At 51.4% G+C, this 18,741-nt stretch overlaps 1 protein-coding gene across 1 annotated transcript in view; it reads right to left on the bottom strand.

Moving 5' to 3' along the window:
• Positions 1–1,874: 1,874 nt before the first annotated feature.
• CREBBP (CREB binding protein) overlaps positions 1,875–18,741 on the bottom strand; it is a 130,926-nt gene continuing 114,059 nt past the window's right edge. Inside the window, exons 24-31 of the mRNA XM_046668628.1 lie at positions 14,528–14,678; positions 14,000–14,146; positions 12,951–13,064; positions 11,670–11,835; positions 11,159–11,326; positions 7,525–7,686; positions 6,891–7,172; positions 1,875–5,083 (exon numbers count right to left, since the gene is read on the bottom strand). Of these exons, the coding sequence (XP_046524584.1) occupies positions 2,936–5,083; positions 6,891–7,172; positions 7,525–7,686; positions 11,159–11,326; positions 11,670–11,835; positions 12,951–13,064; positions 14,000–14,146; positions 14,528–14,678 (3,338 nt within the window). The 3' untranslated portion in view covers positions 1,875–2,935. The remainder of the gene's footprint in view (positions 5,084–6,890; positions 7,173–7,524; positions 7,687–11,158; positions 11,327–11,669; positions 11,836–12,950; positions 13,065–13,999; positions 14,147–14,527; positions 14,679–18,741) is intronic.

Here is an 18,741-nt window from a genome sequence, read left to right on the forward strand (position 1 = left end):
TTACTTCCTGGCACTGTCCTTGGTTGAAGCACTTCCTGGTGGCACAATGGTTACCAACCTACACTCAACTCCTCATGACAGGTCACTTTCCTTTTTCGGAGTAGCTTACTTGCCCATGCAGTGCTAAAAGCACGTTTTGGCTCAAATGAAATCCTCACTTCCATCTTATAGCAATCAGAAGAAGAAAGTTACCTGTCTCCCACCAGAGATCTTAGAAGCAGAAGTCTCTCCACCTTGTCTTATCCACAGGTTGCATTCTATTCCTGTTTTTAACGTGCTAAATTCCCAAAAACATAAACACATGCACTAGACGAACAACTGGGTCCCTTCAATCTTGTGATTGGCTGCTAAGCTATTTCTAAGGGTCATTAGCCAACTGGAACCATCTTTGAACCAGGCAATTTTACCAGCTTTTATTATAAACACCAGCACATTTCAAGTTTCCTCTTTTTGATCACAAATATAGGACTTTTTTCTTCTCCTCTTAAGTTTACAGCATGAGACATAGCATTGGGGCTTTCCAGCTCTCTTACAGAATTTCCTTACACCAAGCACAGGGTTAGCATTCACGGACCACACCCTTGGCTGCATCCTTTGGCATCTAGATTGCATGGGACGTGGACTCCAGGAGGATGTGTCGGTACGAAAGTTTTGGATTCCAGGACGACCTGAAAAGGATGCCTCCACTGACCACGTTAAAGGGCTGCACATCCCGTGGGTTGGCCGGGAGTTGCTCCTCTAGGGCCCAGACGGCTCACCCCTTCTTGTCTGAACACGGGCTTAGGGCCTTCCTATTTGGTGGAATTGTTTCAGAAGAGTGTCAAGGATGCGAGAAGCGAGCAGACTGAGCAAGGATGGCCAGATGGACACTGGAGGGCTGTGGCCTTGCTTTCCCTTTCTGGATTGGGTGGACAAAGGGGTTGGTGGTGCCAGACAGTGGTCTCCTTCTTACCTGGCTTAATCTACATTAAAACTCAAGACTCGAAGCTCTGTGTTAAAACTAGCATCTTAGAAAGTTTCCTCAAATTTAGATTCCAAAATCAAGTATTTTGAAAATAACGGAAGTTGCTTGGGCCATGATTTGTAAATTGAACACCACACCCCTGACCTGGGCTGCCGTCTGGTTGGGGGCATGCAGTGGAGAGGACTAACTCTGGCTCTCCCAGTGGGGGTCCTCCCTTCAGATGGGATTTGCACAGTATTCAGGAACTCAGGTGCCACCCGCTTAGTAAGGGCCCCTCAAACTGGACCCAGACAGAGGGGTGGGACCACGTGGTCCAGTGCAAGTGTCCCTCGAAGCTGGACGCCTCTTTCCACCACAGGAGGGCTGGAGGCCAGAGCTCCAGGTGCCTCCGCTCAGCAGCCTCCAGGGCAGCACTTCTGTTTTCTAGAGGGTGGAGACGAAGGGCCCGAGCTCCAACTGCCCAGACCAGTGTCAGCGGCCACGGCAGGACACGCTGCGTGGCAGCATCCTCCCGTACTGAATCCATGATTTTGGGGGGGCAGGATCCAACTGCAGTCCCTGGAGCGCCCTGTGCATCAGTCCTGGGACTTGCATGTGGGAACAGGGTCGGCTAAGATGGGGGAGGTGGGCAGGAGGCAAAGAGCTGTTTCAGACCCATCTGTGTCCCTAACTCTGTGGGTGAAGCTCCCCAGTGAGCATCGAATGTGTGTAGCCATCACTGAGCTGACTGCTTGGCGGTCTTCCATGCCTCAGCTGACCCCACCCATGGCCACCAGGACCACGGCCCCCGCCTCTCCTCTACGAGCAAACAACCAGAATCATGTCTTACAAAGAACAGACTCCAAAAATATATATAAATAAATAAAAACCTTCAACATTCTTACAGGGATCTTAAAGAACAGAATACATGTTAAAAACTTCAGTAATTTATATCAATTTTAAGCGGTACTTTATATACAATGGGGAAAAAACACATGCATAGTCCAAATACAATGTTGAAAACAGCATTTTCATAACAAAAAAACCCCGAACACTAAGTGTTAATACCATGTACATGAATTCAAGAAGGACCACCCTTTTTGTCTGTTGCACACAGTTTATTTAACAATATGATATAAGAAATGAGTTGGTACTTTACCATTCTATACAGTGATTGAATCTTCTTGAATTTTCTTATTTATAGTAATTATAGCGCTTGCATGATTTACACTAGAATTGCTTTTCCTCATTTCAAGTTTCACATAGAAGAAAGAAAAGAATGCTTCTTCTCTATTAACATTAGCATGGTCTAAGAGAGTGATCATCCCTATTTTTTGTCTAAAACCAGTTTTATCAGAGAAACAAAGCAACAATTTCTACATCTGCAAGACAAGAGTTTGGCTTAAGCCAGTATGTATAGATAGATGTGTGTGTGGGTGTGTACGTGTGTGCACGCAGGAGCCAATTCCTATCGTCCAGGGGTAATACTTGGAGAACGCCCACAGAGTTCACTATAGAAAAAATCTTCCCGCAACGTCAGGGTTATCGGGATACATTATAAGCTTGCATTATTTCAGGAATCAGTTTCTGAATATTATTTTTCTTCTCACTTTTAAACATAAATGTTTAAAGTCTTGAAAATACAAATAAAAAATATGAATATAATGAACTTGTTTTTCCCATTAAAAAAAGGCATGAGTCACCAGCAATGACGACAAAAGGAACCCAAACAAAACCCCCCTCCCCCCAAAACAAAAAAACAAAAACAAAAACAAAAAAAAAAACAAAAAGAGAGAGAGAGACCAGATATTTAAATCAACTGGTTTTTAACAAAAAAATATATTCTTTGTATTGTTTCTTTAAACAGCAATCTACCCTTCCATGGCTTGGAAGTAGCAGTTCCATCTAGGAATAAAAAGAGCCTAGATGCCTGGATTTCAGTACAAAAGGTCCAAGTACATGAAAGGGAAAAAAGGTGATGCTCTCACAATGCTACAAACCCTCCACAAACTTTTCTAGGGTGTCTCCTGTGGTGTCGCCGACCAGGGACAGCTCACTGGACAACGCATTCCTGTTGGGGGTGTTCAGCTGTGGGAGCATTGCACTCTGTTCGGGGTTCCCCAAGTGTCCCTGATCTATGGAGCTGGCCATGGTGACTGCGAGTCCTGGGTGGGGGGAACCAGTCTGGGGCGAGACGTGGTGTGGCGAAGGCTGGGGCTGTATCCGCGGCGACGGGCTGGAATGTGGAGGCTGGGACTGGGGCCGCGGAGACTGGACAGGGGCCGGAGACCGCACCTGGCTACTAAGGGACGTGGCCATCTGCTGGCCAGGGAGGTGCGAGGCCTGTGGCTGTCCTGAGAGCATGTGCTGCTGGGGGCTCATGGGGTTCGGCTGACCCGGGGACCCGATCTGTTGTTTCATCTGCTGCTGCTGCAGAATCCGCTGCTGCAGGGCCTGCTGGATGTTGGGGGTGCTGTCTGCACCCAGCCCAGGCTGCCCTATCTGGCCCAGCTGTCCCATTTGAGCTGCCATCTGGCCCATGGAGCTGCCCTGGATGGGGAGGTGCTGCTGCATCCGCTGCTGCTGCATGGCAGGGGGGTAGCCTCCGGGTCCTTGAGGCTGCTGGAATTGGCCGTGCCCTGCTATGCCCCCGGCCATGCCAGCGCTACCCTGCTGCTGTTGCTGCTGTTGCTGCTGCTGCTGTTGTTGCTGCTGCTGTAGCAGCTGCCTCCGCAGCATCTCTCTGTACTGTGGGTTCATACTTGCCATGCTGGGGTTGTGCCCCGGGTTCATGATGTTTAGGGCCTGGCCCTGGGGGTTCAGGCCTCCCATTGCCTGCTGCTGTGGAGGCACGCCAGGCCGTGGCCCGCTGGCTTGCATGGCGTTCAGGTTCTGCAGGCCAGGCTGCTGGTGCAGGCCGGGCTGGGGCTGCAGGCCAGGCTGGGCCTGGAGGCCAGGCTGGGGCTGCAGACCAGGCTGACTGGCCACGTACTTGGCCGTGCGCTGCTTGATGAAAGCTGCCATCAGCTGAGGATTTGACTTGAGGATGTTAAGCACCTGCTGCTGCTGCTGCGGGGAGCTGGGTGACTTCAGAGTCCGCAGCAGGTCCTGCAGGGCGCCGGGCGAGATGCTCCGAGGTGGCGGCACATTGGACATCCGTGGACCAGCCACAGCCGGCTGGGCCTGCATGGGTATCACGGGCCTGGGCATGCCTGGCATTGGCTGCTGTTGGGGGATGGGCGCCTGCTGCCACTGCCCTGGCGGCAGGTTGGGCATGACGGGCCCACTAACCTGGTTGGGTCGGGGCACATTCAGGCCCACGGGGGCCATCTGGCTCACAGGGGTCACCATGCCTGTGCGTCCTGGGGGCATGCCGTTGTTGATGTTCACCCGGTATAGGTGCTGCTGCTGCTGGGCCTCGCGCTCAATCTGCCGGGCCGCTTCTACCGCCGCAGGTGGGGGCTGGGCAGGGGGTGGTGGTGCCGGTACCTGGTTGGTGGGCTTCCCAGTGGACACCGTGGTGGGGGGCTGAGTCCGGGCCACACTGGGGAAGCTGGCTGGTGACATGCTCACAGGCGAAGGCTGGGGCTGGGCAGGGGGCTGCGGCGTCTGCGGCGTGCTGGGCTGTTGCGTGGGGGTCCCGGGCGGTGCTGAGGTAGGGGAAGGCAGACTCTGCTGAGGCACATTGCGGGTGTTCATGGTGGCCATCCGCCGGCGCATGAGCTGGGCTTGCTGCAGGCGGTGCTGGATCTGCTGCTGGCGGAGCTTGTGTTTGATGTTGAGGCAGAAGGGCACGGGGCATTTGTTTTCTTGGCAGTGTTTGGCATGGTAGCAGCAGAGGGCAATGAGCTGCTTGCACACCGGGCAGCCCCCGTTGGTCTTGCGCTTGCAGCCCTTGGTGTGCTGCACGACCCGCTTCATCTTCTGGCAGGATGGCAGCGAGCAGTTGGCATTGCGGCACTGGCAGGCGTGCACCAGGGACTGGATGCAGCGCTGGATGCTCAGGCGCCGTGACTCCTGGGGGCTCTTAGACTGCGGCTCGCCCTGGCTGCTGCCCTCATCGTCCAGGCCCAGTCCCCACTTCACCATCTTGTGGGTGTGGCTCTTCGTGTTGTAGCAGTTGATGCAAAGGTCATAGTCCTATAGACAAAGAGAGGGGACAAGCCAGTGTCAGCACATGGCCCAGTATGACTAGATACCCCGGCTGCCCCCGGGGCTGAGTCTGCGCCCTGGGAGAGGCTAACAGACATCAAACACATCCGGCCCCCGGAATCTTCACTCTTGGGAACTCTCTGCAGCTCAGAAGGCTCCAAAGACCACCAGATCCATCTGTTCACCCTCACCCACCATCTTCTGGGGGCCCCTCCACCCCTTCTTGACTTGCTCACACTGCGTGCAGGTGCAGACTCAAGCACGCACACAGTGGGGCTCCGTCTCCACCCAAGGCTCTCGGGTGTGCTGGTGGACACTGGTCCCCCGTTCCTTTCTTCCTCTGCCTTCCAGGTACGGCATTCAGACTTGCTGTGTCCCACTCCCCCACCTGGCCTGGGAAGCATGACAGTGAAGGAATGGCTGAAGCTGTGCCCATTTCTTCCCAAGCACTACCTAAGGGTGCAGAAGGCCCACAGACCTGCCTTTCTGGAGATGGGCCCTCTACTCTCCCACCCAGCTGCTGTGGGGTGCCCCCGGCGCATCCTCCAGAGCTCTGCAGGGCGGCCCAGAGGCGGATGGGGCTGAGGCCTTCACCAGGAAGAAGGCGCTTGGCTCAAACCACAGAGACCAAAGCCTGCCCCCAGGTTTCTAAAAGCTGCTTGCACTTGGAGACCAAGACAATGAAGTGCTAGATCTGGAGAATGGAGCCCTGTGACCATGACTGATTACCCTTTCCATAAAAGAGAGGAGAATCCCAACAGGCAGGAAGTTATAGAGAGAACAAAAGGAGGTTAGAGAAAGCAGTGAATAAAGACGACTGTGTCACGGAGGCCCTGCCCTGCCCCCAGAGATCACAGAGCTGGTCCCATGGGACTGGTGACTATGGGGCCTGTCCCAGATGCTGAAACTGGCAGTGCGAGGACTGGGCAGGAGGGTCGAGTCTGTGACCATCTGCAGTGGGGAGGCGGAAGGCCCACAACAGCCTGACTCACCCCATACGAGGTACCTGTCTGTGCGAGGGACAGCCCACAACCCTTCACATGGGCCAAGGCCTCTGCAGAGGACAGCTAGTGTGATGCAACCACAGGGTCCACCAGGACCAAAGGAATCCAGCCTGACAATGGCATAGAGCTTTCCTAACCTGTCAGCAAGGCTGGCACTTAGGGCCCGAGAAGAGGAAACCTGCCACAATCCTGGTGCACTGAGAGTGCTGCTGGCCCCCCTTGCTCCCTCTGTGCTCCTCCCCTGGCACCTTGAGGCCTGTGCATGTGCCCGGCACAGAGCCAGTGTTGAGAAAACACAGAGAATAAAATGAAGTGCCTTGTGATCGCCTCCTTGTCCTGGAAAAGTCAGTGCAAACACTGCCTCCCTGGAAGCCCAGCCCCCATGGCCGCCAAGGCGCCGAGTGCATACTGGACACAAGTTGATGGCCCCACTGGAATGCTCAGTTTGGTCAGGACCGGACCAGGCTCCATGAAGGGAGACTGACTTCCCACCCTGGGTGTCCGGTGCTGAGCCTGGGGTGGCACACACAGAAGCGCAGCCAACGTCAAGCTGGATTCTCCCAGCTGTGAACTCGCACCACCAGTCTCATAACCAGCTCCCTGAGGACCAGAGGATAGGTAAGCTTTTGTCATTTGGTTGCGCCCCCCACAATGCCAACCGCCTAACAGTTCAGCCTGAGATGCAAATACACAGACTGGAGACAGCTGGCGAGTGGCCGAGGTAACCTTAGACCCGGGGGGTCAGCATACAGACACTCCCACAGGCAGGGACGTGGGAGGTGCCAGCCTACCTCGCACACGGTGCAGTGCCAGCGGGTCTCCACGTGATGCTTGCACTCATTGCAGGTGTAGACGAAGCGGTCTTGGCCCTGGGTGTGCAGCTCCACCAGCATGCATAGCGTGGACCACTTGGACCGGCGCAAGGAGGAGAACTCCCAGTGCTTGTCTCTGGCGAGGGTGAGGAAGGCGTCGCGCCCATCCATGAGGTCGCAGCTGAGCAGGGGGTCAGGGTCGACGATGGGGGGCAGCGTGTTGATGACAGGCCCGGCGTGGAGATGGATCACAAAGAAGACCTGCAGGGGAAGATTGGCGGCATCAGCCCCAGCGCTACCCCAGCCTGCAGAATTGAGACCGTGGCCAAGGCCAACACCTGCTGTCCCGGGTGTGTGTCGAGTGCCTGGCTCCCTGGGGTTGAACTGAGTTGGCGACACACTGAGTGGTGTTACCCAACTGGCTAGCACTCCCTTCTAGAGGCTGGTCCTCCCACACAACCCGAGGAGCCCCCGAGAGAGCATCACTACACCTTCTCCCTCCTCTTAGCCAGCTGCAGCTTCTCAGCAGCTCCTCTTCCTTCACCTCGAGGCCCCGGGGGGGCATAAACGCTGGGGACCTGAGGACCCGCCCCCGTCTGCCCTGTGTCACTACCTCTTTGTGCTTCTCCATGGTGGCATAGAGCTTCTGGGACAAGTCGTTGGACACGTTGGGCATGCTGGGCTTCTTCTTGTTGGCTCGGCTGATGCTGCTTTTATTCTTGTTTGTTTTCTTGTTGTTCTTCTTCTTGGCATTCTTGCTATCACCCTGGCTGCCCTGCAACAACACACAAAGTTGTCAGACAAGCCCAGCCTCCTCTCCCACGCCTGGCACTGAGCTAGGATGTCCTAATCCCAGGCCATGGGGGCTCCAGGAAGTCCAGCCTAAGGCAGAAGCCTGCCAGGCGGAGCCCTGCTTGCACACCGGCTGTAAATACACTGCCACCTTCAGAGGGAACCGCTGAGGGAAAGGTGAGGAAGACAGAAGCAAGGCCTGTACCAGCCAGGACCCAACCGGAACCGAGGTGACACAGAACCCTAAAGCCAAGTGCTGCCAGTGCCAAGCCAGCCATCTATCATGTTATCTCTCAAGGAAGAACATACCCAAGATGCTAGTTTGGAATCTAACAAATAAGGGAGTGGCAGCCATTTTTCATTGTTCCCCCTTATTCTACTGGACACTTGCAGCTCCGTGCCACATCCTGTGTGCTCAGTGGCCGACACAGGAAACGTGCCAGTAGGGAAGGCACTGCATGGGGAGGACATCTCCCCACCCAGTTCCCATCCCCCAGGCCCTCGCAGGCCTGAACCCCACATTAGCACTTCAACTGGCTTAGGCCTAAGAGGGTCCCGCTTGTCACTTAAAACACTCCTACTCCGGGAAGAACTCAGGCTCTTAGTCAACTAGGCTTCAAGGTGAAAACATTCACCCAGTTGGGTCCAAACAACTTCGTTTTTACCGAGAGAGACTCTGTGGGCAGAGAGGAGCTCACTCCGGGGGAAGGCAGGCTGCACCCCCCCCCCCACTAGGGAAAGTCTTAGAAATAGCCAGGAGGAGCCCGAGGAGCCCTGACAAGTGGATGTAGCGTGGGCCCAGAGGAGAAAAGGACACTGTAAAGACTACGGACTCTGAATTTTGGATTGTGGTTAATAAAAATGTACCAATGGTGGTTCATCGATTGTAATGAATTTAGCACACTAATGCAAGATGTGATGGAGCAAACTCTGTACCATTTGCTCAAGTGTTCTATAAAGCTTTGAATTGTTCTAAAAAATAGTCTATATTTTATAAAAGAAATAAATTTACTGCACGAAATTTAGAAAATATACTCAAATAATAAAGCATTTGGTTTCTTCTTTGTGGAATTGCACTATGCACATTTGCTTTTTGTCTATGCGATTTTTCTTCACAAAGTTGAGATTACTCACATAACTAGTGCAGCCTGTTTCTTCTCCAATGAACACTATTCCGAGTATTTCTCCACTTCCCTTCCACTGAGGAAATTTTTTTTTTTAAAGACTTTTAAAATTTTTCCTTTCTCTCCCCAAAGCCCCCTGGTACGTAGTTGTGTATTTTTAGTTGTGGGTCCCTCTAGTTGTGGCATGTGGGATGCTGTCTCAGCATGGCTTGACGAGCACCCAGGATCTCAACCTGCAAAACCCTGGGCCACGGAAGTGAAGTACGAACTTAACCACTCGGCCACAGGGCTGGCCCCTGAAGGATGTTTTTAAAGGAAAAGCAGTATTCCATCCCAAGTGCTGTCTGTCCATAACTGAGCCGTGAGGTACTGGGGTGTCCCTGGAGAAGGAGAGGACCTGCCCGCTGCCTCTATGAATTGGATACACGGAACAGAGCCTCTATCCTCCAACTCAGCATCCTGCTCTATCACACGCAAGTCCACGGTACAGCAAAGGTCGGCTTAGGCCTGAGCGCGCATCTGTTTCTATCTTCCAGAAAGCCCCAGAGGCAGGCATTCCTCCTCAGATGGGCACACAGCTGGGGCCTGCGTTCCCCTCACCAAGTTGCTTCCTCTCCACAGGAGTAGGGGCCGCACTCCAGCTTGGGTCCAGTCGCCTCTCTGCCGCGATCTGCCCACGCCCTCCACAAGCCCTGGACGTGCAGTTCTGACTCAGGTCACCTCCCATCACTAAGGTGTTTGGCAGTGGCAGACACAGAGGGACCTCGGGGTTCACAAACCAGCTCCCCTGGGAACACTGAAACCCAGCTCCCCTTCAAAGATTCCCCGAGGTCCTCCCGAATCCCCTCGAGGACCTTCTCAAGCTGTAAACCACCCACGGCTCCTGAGTGTGGAAAATGGATCCTCCAGGCCTCCAGAGAGACCCCAGCAAATGGAAGTCAGAAAGCGACAGCCCTCAAACTCTTCTTGGGACCCACCTGTGTCACGAATACTTGTCACATCCTTGTCTATGCTTTCTCCGTCCTGGTAGGGCTAGGATGCTATCTTGCAAAAGGATGCACTCTCAAGTGCACGCTGCCTGGCACACAGCGGTGCAGACACTCAACATTCCAGTCCCCTGGCACTGAGCACACAGTCCCTCGGGTACTCCTCTGAGGGCCCCAGGCCTACACAGCTCCTCTTGCATAGAAACAGGCATCTCAACATTCATATACCAGCAGCTGGTTCTTGACCTCTTCCCCCAAATACGCTCTCCCAGATTCCTCCCCGTCTCCCCTGTGGGGACAGCAACACTGACTCAGCGGCTCAGGCCGCAGAAAGAGCAGGCCGCCTTGGTTGAGGATTTTCTTCACACGACAGAAGGATCTGCCCTGAGCTCTGGGGTTGCTATTCTCAAAATACACTATACACTTTTCACTGCCTCTACAGCTACTAACCAAATATAAACTACCATCATCTCTTACTTGGACATCCTGAGTCCAGCACACCTGCTCCCAGCTTGGACTCTTACATTTCTCCTCCCACTGCTGGAAGGTCCTTCTCCTGGATCTTTCAGGTTCCCTTTCACCAGGTCAGTCTGCTCAGATGCCACCTCCCTAGACAGGACCTCTCAGACGGCCCTGCATCCATCTTCTTCGCTCTGCTTCCTTTTCTTCATGGCTCCTAGCACTATCTCAGAGTATACCACACATGTATTCATTTTTCTTGTCTCTCCTACTAGAACATATGCTCCTTGAGGGCAGGGATGAGTTTTGTTTAGTTCTCAACTACACTGCTTAGGATGTGAACAGCAGGGACATAGTAAACACGGTGAGTGCCCAAACGCACAGATGTCATGTGAAGAGCTGCAGGGGTGGGGTTCGTTTGAAACAACAGGATGAACAAGGCCTAGCAACCAAGGGCCTCCTCCTAAAGTAATTTTAAATCAGCTGATTGGTTCCTGACCTCGACACACCCGTCTCCGTCTGTTTTGGGCTCCGTGGCAGGATGCCCTCCTCTCTCAGCTTTCTGTGTCTCAGCCCTGCCCAGAGATGCCAAGGCAAACACCTCTTGTCCACCTTCTACTAGGTAAGGTGTCTCCAGGGCCCACATCTCTGAACCCTCAGCACCCAGTGTGGATTGTGCCCCCAGGTCCCAGTCTTGACCTGCAGTGGACAGTGACAAGATGAGGTTATGTATGAAAATACTGCCAGAGACAAAGAAGGCCATGTCCTGTGAACCCAACAGCACACGTTCACTCCCCAGCCTGCCGGGACGCAGCCTTGAGTGCACACAGCCGGGGCCCCAGGCTCTCCAGCGAGGGCTGGTCACAGGGTGATGGTGGGGCTTTACCTCTGTGGTCTCACTGGCCGCAGTGCTCTCTTCCTTCTTCCTCTCCTCTTCTTCTTGTTCCAGCTCCTTAATGCTCTCCTCCAATACATTGGGCCAGAAGTCACCCTCAAAATAGGGTAGTTCCTTGGCACTGGTGAGCCTGTCTTCAGTTGCTTGTTTGAAAATATCCTGGAAAGTGAACAAAGCAGAGCAGTGAGGTGAGGGTGGCGCCGGGGCCACAATGCCGGAGAGGCCTCAGCGCTGCATGTTCCCACGGTGCACAGTCGGCCGAGGTCAGCTGATTTAACAGGCACGACGACGGCACTGCTTTCAGACCACCAACAAAAATCTGGATAAACTACAGATAAGATGCTTCTACATTTTTATTTTCTGCTTTTAATTTTTTGCTTTCTAATCCTCATAAGTGAATATAACTCTAACACGTATGATGTGAGCGTGAGAGGAAGACACATGGAGCTACCTGAATCAGTGGTCAGAAAGCTACCACATGCCCTCCTCCAGCACCGGGTACCTTGTAATCATGAATGATCCGCTCTGCAAATGCCTTATCCAGCATCTTTTTGTACCACTCCTGCAGGCGCTTCGGTTTCGGGATTTTTTGATCAGGAGGGTGGCAATGGAAAATGTAGTCATCTCCTTCACTTGGGGGACAGGCCCAGATGTGTCCCGTTACATATCTGCAGGACACACACACACACACACACTTCAGACCAAAGTGGTGAGTGAAATCATCCCCACCTTCAAGGAGTAACAGCTGAGGAACAGGGACCAAAGCAAGGATGGAAATAACTACAAAGAAAATACTACAGTGCTTGCGGGAGAATGTGTAAAAGGCTTAGAGAGGTTCCAAACCAGAGTACTGGGTGAGGGGGGCGTGGGTTAGCTGAATTTCTCCAGAGTGCAAATGTGCGCTTGGAACGTAGCCCTGAGAGCTGGTACTTCCCTCTCAGGGGTGTGCACATCGGGCAGGGGCCGAAGCGGCAAGGGAACCTGTAAGCACAGGAGGGAGCCTGGAAAGATGGCGCCCCCTCAGGTGCCTCGAATGGCTTATACGCAGGGAGGCACTGAATCTCCCATCTACTTCCTCTGTGCATTGGAAAGGCAGCTGAGTATTTCTCTCTAAGGGGTTAAAGTCAAAATAAATCTCATTCATTCTGTTCAAGACACTTCAATCAAATACCTCTTTTACTTTTTCAAATTTGGGAAAGGAATGTGACAGACAGATCTAAAACACAAAACAAAGATAGAGAAAGGAGTCAGACGCAAGAGACCACATTTTGTAGGATTCCATTTATATGAAACACCCAGAAAAGACAAATTTATGGAGACAGGAAGTAGATTAGTGGTTGTTGGGACAGGGGTGGAACAGGGATTCACTGTAAATGGGCACAGGGGTCTTACTGAGGGGATGCCAATACACCAAAACTGATGTATGGTGATGGCTGCACCACCCGGTACAGTTACTAAAAATCACTGAAGTGTACACCTGAAAGAAGTCAATTTCATGATCTATAAAATATACTTCAATAAAGCTAAGAAAAAGAAAAAGACTAGAAAGGAAAAAGAATGAAGAGAAGGCGAAAGGCAGGCAAGTACGGGCATCGTGCTGAGGAGCCCCGGTAGGTGCAGCCCGAGAGCACCCAGAAAGGAGAGCTCTGGAGACTTCTGAATCCATCCAAGGACGTTCAAATAAAAACACAAAACTTTAAAAAATACTTGTTTCACAAAACGAATATACCATGAAAATTAAAAATGGATTTTACTAGTTCTGAATACTCTGAATGAAACTCACCCCAATTTCTTCACATATTCTAAATATCCAATAAGGATCTCATGGTAAACAGCTGTCCGGAGGCATCGGGGCCGGAAGAAATGAATACTGTCCAGGTAAGATATATACACACGCCTGGGGGAGGGAAGGAGGAATTTACTGAAAGTTCAAGATATCCCCAAATTCAAAACCAAAAACTAGCATCCAAAAAAAGCTGCAGAAATAAATTTTCTTTTGATGGCCTTTACAGTGGCCACAAACAGGACACGAGAAAACTGCCACCACCAACTGTCACTACCAATCAACAAAATGGAATTCAACCTGACTGCTGCACCAAGAAGCGACAGCATCCCTCACCATGGAGAACCACAGAAAGATAGAGCAAACTAAGGAAAGCCTCTTCCAATTTCCTCTCACCTAGATTCTTTTTTTTTTTCCCTAAAGATTGACACTTGAGCTAACAACTGTTGCCAATCTTTTTTGTTTCTTCCACTTTTTCTCCCCAAGTCCTCCCAGTACATAGTTCTATATTTTAGTTGTGAGTCCTTTCAGTTGTGGCATGTGGGATGCCACCTTAGCATGGCCTAATTGAGTCGGCCATGTCTGTACCCAGGATCCGAACCGGTGAAACCCTGGGCCGCTGAAGCAGAAGGCACGAACCCAACCACTCGGCCCGGTGCCAGCCCCTCACCTAGATTCTTGACTGAGCATGAAATAACTCTTGGCAGTGGTACTTCATTCTCATAGGTGCATCAAAGAATGCCTGGGCCTGTGGAGCAGTCCCCGCCCCACTCTCTGTAGGTTTGCTGGTCCAGGTAAGACGTGGACAATAGCAAGACCAGGACCAGGGCCCACGTATATTCACAACACAAAACACGCCTAATAGTCATCAAAACCCTTCACTTCCCATTGGCTTAGTGGAAAACTAAACTAACTCGTTTGGTTAGTTAAGAGTGCCTGATTGTATTTAAACCCAGCTCTAAAGCACACAGGTTCTCTAAGATAGTGCCTTGGTCCGCTGTAGCACAGCACACTGAGTGACACCCCCCCCAAAGAAGACGGTGGCCTACCTTGTGTTTGGAGGGGGGCAGTCAGAGCCATACTCTTGCACGTGCATCCCGAAGAAGCACACGTCCACTCCGTCAATTTCCTCAAAAGCAAAGAGGGCTTTTGTTCGATACGGGAAAGATTCAGACATTTCCCCAGAATCCACAAACCTGAAATAAAAGAGCCTGATGTTTGCACATGTCATTGTCTACAAGGTGCTTCACAAACGAGACCTGCCGCTCTAAACCAGCTCCGAGCAGCGGAGCTGAAGGCCTGCTCACCTCTTCTGACTACTGGCCCAGAGCTCTGCCCACTGGCCTGGGCACCCCGGAGCTGTGATCCCATTCTTTGTGCCACTCTTCTACTCGGTTGGGAATTTGACCTCCCCTGATGAATCTGGGATACCGAGAGGACTGGCTACAGGTTAACTGCTGAAAAGCCTTTAAAGTACGCAAACTCTCAAGCCTTGCCAGAAAGCGAGGCTTTTGTTCACCTGGGGGGTGGTAACTGGGACAAGGTTTTAGAAAGCAGCACAATGTCTGCACACAAACCGTGACTTCATCCCGGGCTTGACCTCCACAGTCTTGTCTGAGCTGGCTACGACTCTGACAAAGACCTCCCCGGCTTCGGGATGATTCTGTCGCCGCAAAAACTTGTTGACTCGGTCTTCCAAGTGGTTTCCCAATCGTGTGGTCTGCAGCCCTGAAAAGTCCGGAAAAACAAATGAGAGGACTTCAGAAAGGCTGTGGAGAAGGTGGCTGAGGCCGGAGAAGCCCTCTTCTTCTTTCAAGGCACTGCGAGTTTAAGGATTAATGTTCTCCAAATCCAGAAGGGAGCTGGTCGGTCCTATAAGGTGAACGTTTCATGAGTGGAAGGGGGACCTGGAATCTCAGGCACTGCCTCCACACTCTGAAAACCACTGTCAAGTGCTCAGCTATTTCCATCTTTTCCTAAACGTAAGGGGCAGAAGAACCACGAAGGTGGACCCAAATCTGAAAGAAGACAGGCTGTGGGGTAAAGAAGGTGCCCACCTGGCCTCTTACCCCACACACCCAGGCTCTGGTGAGGCAGGAATCTGGCCCCAGGTGCTCCCAGGTGGCTGCTCAGTGTCACAGCTGTGCCCTGAGCCCGAACCCACACTTGAGAAACTCACTGAAACGGGGAGTCTGCCACCACTTTCCCTGGAGGGCAGGGCTGGTGCAGCCTCGGGGACAGAAGGCACAAATGTGTTCTGTGACCTGCTCTCCCCTTTCTGCCCAGCTCTAAGGAGAGTCCCGCTGCAGAATCAAGACAGGGCACACAGAACAGTCCATACCGACTAGGTAAGCATGCAGCCAAGGGCTACTGCCCCTCTGTGGGCATCGTTCCAATAAGGCAGGCGTGCGACACTATACCACTCCGGGGCAAGTCCCTCCTCCCTTCTGCACCCTCCCTCTGCCAGGCACGGCCTCAGGTGTGACCACTGTGACAAGAGCCACACAGTAGGCTACCCAGAGGTAAAACATTAGTCACAGCATGTGGGGAAAAGACTGGAAGGGAAAGCTGCACAAGGCCAACAGTGAGTACTCACATACGATGGGGTTTTAAAGAAGTTTTCTTCTTTACATTTATTGAGTTTTTAATATTTACTACATTAATGAGAAATTCTTTTAAAAAGCTTTTTGGGATTTAAGAAGATTCCTTACCGAGGTTAAGAAATATCTGGAAAATTCAGACTTTCTAAATTCCATTTTTCTGCAATAAACATACGAATGGTGGAGCTTTTTTGGTAAGTTATACCTCAATAAAAGTGATTTTAAAAGAAAAAACTACAACGACAATGAAATAAAAACTCCATAGAAAAATAAAAACTTGAAAAGCTATAAAAAAGAGGGGAAGTGGATTTATGATCTGTTTCACACGTTGATGAAGATGCACACTTCACACAGCTGTGCAGTCACACTCTCAACCCCCTTATACTGCACTCCCCCCATGGCTGAGACAGCCATCCCAGAAAATACTGAATGAGGTACAAAGGGACTCAGGCTGTCTCACCCATTCTTTGCGAAGCCCCTGAAGAAAATTCTCACTCATTCTTGCCCCCATGTGGACTGTCACCGAGCAAGTTTTGTTCCCTCGTGAGGCAGTTTCCAATCCAGACAGGGAGGACACAGCTAAGAAGGGCCACCCGGCCACAGTGCAGGGAGTTCCCCTTCCCTTGTGAAACTATGACCCCACACACTATGATTTTCAAATAGCAAATGGAAGAAACGAACTTTTAAAATTAGGTCTCTACTTTTTTCTTCAAATCATCTGAATTACCAGTACTAAGAAAACAGACATTTAAAGGAGACAATTTATGACAATCTTATTATAGGCACCAAACTGAGCACTGTGAAGATGTTGATGGCTGGAGAGGTGCTCCTATGTCCCCCATAAGTAGAAAGTCACAGTGAAAATGAAGAGCGCAGCCAGCGTGTGCTTAAAGATACGAATAGTGGCAGTGCAGTTTTTCCTGGGGAAAGGAGGTTATATTCTCATCCATGTGGCGCACACGTGAACATGTGTTTCAGGCTGCACGGCCATCTGTGCAGCAGGCCCTTGCCCTGGATGTCAGGGCTCAGACCTCTTTCCATTCAGCACACACAGCTCTGCCTCATTCTTACACTGCTCCGCAGTTGCCCATAAGCAGCTGCATCCTTTTGGCTCCTCGTTTCCATTTCCCATCACTTCTCGCATGCTGCAGTGGACGTCCTGCACGTGCCTTTATACATATGGGCAGATATCTTGGTGGGATACATGCGGAGAAGTGGAAGTGCTGAGTCTAAAATGAACACTTTCAGCCGTAGGCCCCAGGCATTCAGTGTACATTTTCACCCACAGTGTGTGACGGAGGCCTTTTATTTCCCTTTATGTGATCAAATCCTTCAGCCTTTTGCTTTCTGATCTCCAGGCTGTATCTTTTTTAGGAAGGCTTTTCATATCCCAACATAGTTGAAAAACTCTCCTACTCGACCTCGAATGCATTTGTAGTTGTCTCCTTTTCCCCTTTAACTACCTGAGTTGAGTTGTGTGTGATGTGTTGTAGGGAGGGGGTTGTGGGTGGATGGTCAGTCATTGAGTATCACTCACTGACCAACAGCTGGAAGTTATTGTCAACTCTAAGGCAGTGCAAGTACGAACGAGGCAACCTTTCCTTTGTGACCTGTGGACACTCGCAAAGACTGCACTAACAAGTGTTCAAACCAAAAATAAGGCTTTTTTTATTTGAATCACTAGACTTCTTAAAGTTCTTTTCTGTAGGTGAACGCTCTCGATCTTTAAAGCTCAACTACCAAAGGTCCTCATGTCTTTCTCTACCATTCTTGGGACATAGGGTTGGCGGTGGGGCTGGGCAAGCTCCCAGGTTCTTGCACCAGCCCCCATACCTCCCCATCTTTCTTCCAGCTGCAAGGACACTTCTACTGTGGGCTACCTCTTTGGGCAATTCTGCTTTGGTCACTGAAGCTCTGGCCCAGAGAACTGTCTCTAAGTTGCTGACTGCTTTAGTGATCCCCCTCAGAATGGATCCTCTAAAGGAGGGCTTCTTACTTGGGGCAACTGGGCCCCCCCAGGGGACATTTGGTAACGTGTGGAGATGTTTCCAATGGCCACCACTCATGGTGGTGGTGGTGGGGAGGGTAGGGGGATGGGGCAGGGAGTGTTACTGGCATTAGTGGGCAGTGGCCAAGGGCTGCTGCTAAAATGCTGCGAAGCACAAGATAGCCCCCTAAGAAATTATTATCTGGTCCCAATGTCAATGGTGGCTCAGCTGAGAAACACTGATCTAAAGAGAAATATTAGAATAGCCAGTGCATTCAGCAATATTGCAAAAGGTCTTACAACAGTGACTTTAAGTTACAGGATAACTGTGGATTTTGGTAACGACAGAGTTTGATCTTGAATTAGCAGTGACTTGGAAGCCTACAGAGTGGCTTCCTCCTTGCCTGCTACCCTCCCTGGTACGTGATTCTCTCCCTCCATCCCATCTCTTCTACTCTCAGCTCTTGAGATGGCTTGGTTCTTGGTGGGGATGCCCTGAGCAGTGGACTAGTCACCTGTCCTGCTGCAGAAAGGCAGGGGCTGCAGAGAGCACTGGGCCAGTGAGCTTTAGAGGTGCTGCTGCAGGCGCCTTTCTTATTATTTGAGTCTACTGTTAACTCTGTAAAAGGACAGCCTGGGAATGCCAAGCTGCATAAGGTGGCCCCTAGCACTTGGGAACTGAATTGACAAAGATTACATAGCGTACACTTATAAAAAGAATGCTACCTCTAAAAACATCAAGGGGCCAGCCTGGTGGTGTAGTGGTTAAGTTCGTGCCCTCTGCTTTGGTGGCTCGGGGTTCACTGGTTTGGATCCCAGGTGCGGACCTATGCATCACTTATCAAGCCATGCTGTGGCAGGCGTCCCACATATAAAGGTGAGGAAGATGGGCACGGATGTTAGCTCAGGGCCAGTCCTCCTCAGCAAAAAGAGGAGGATTGGTGGCGGATGTTAGCTCAGGGCTAATCTTCCTCAAATAAGCAAATAAAAAATAAAAATATCAAGACCACCTATCAAAAGTCACTTCTAGGAGCAAGAGGTTGTTTCCTTACTTATGTACAGACACCAGCAGCAGCTCTAAATACAGCAGTGACATGCCCAAGTCTTCATGCAGACCAGGCCTGCCAGTCCTTGGTGGACAGCGGCTGATCCCCAGCTGGCCCGAGAGGGTTGCTGCTTCACAACAGCAGAGTCCACACCTACT

Source organism: Equus quagga, chromosome 7 (genome assembly GCF_021613505.1).
Source record: "Equus quagga isolate Etosha38 chromosome 7, UCLA_HA_Equagga_1.0, whole genome shotgun sequence".
In the NCBI taxonomy this organism is placed as follows: Eukaryota; Metazoa; Chordata; class Mammalia; order Perissodactyla; family Equidae; genus Equus; species Equus quagga.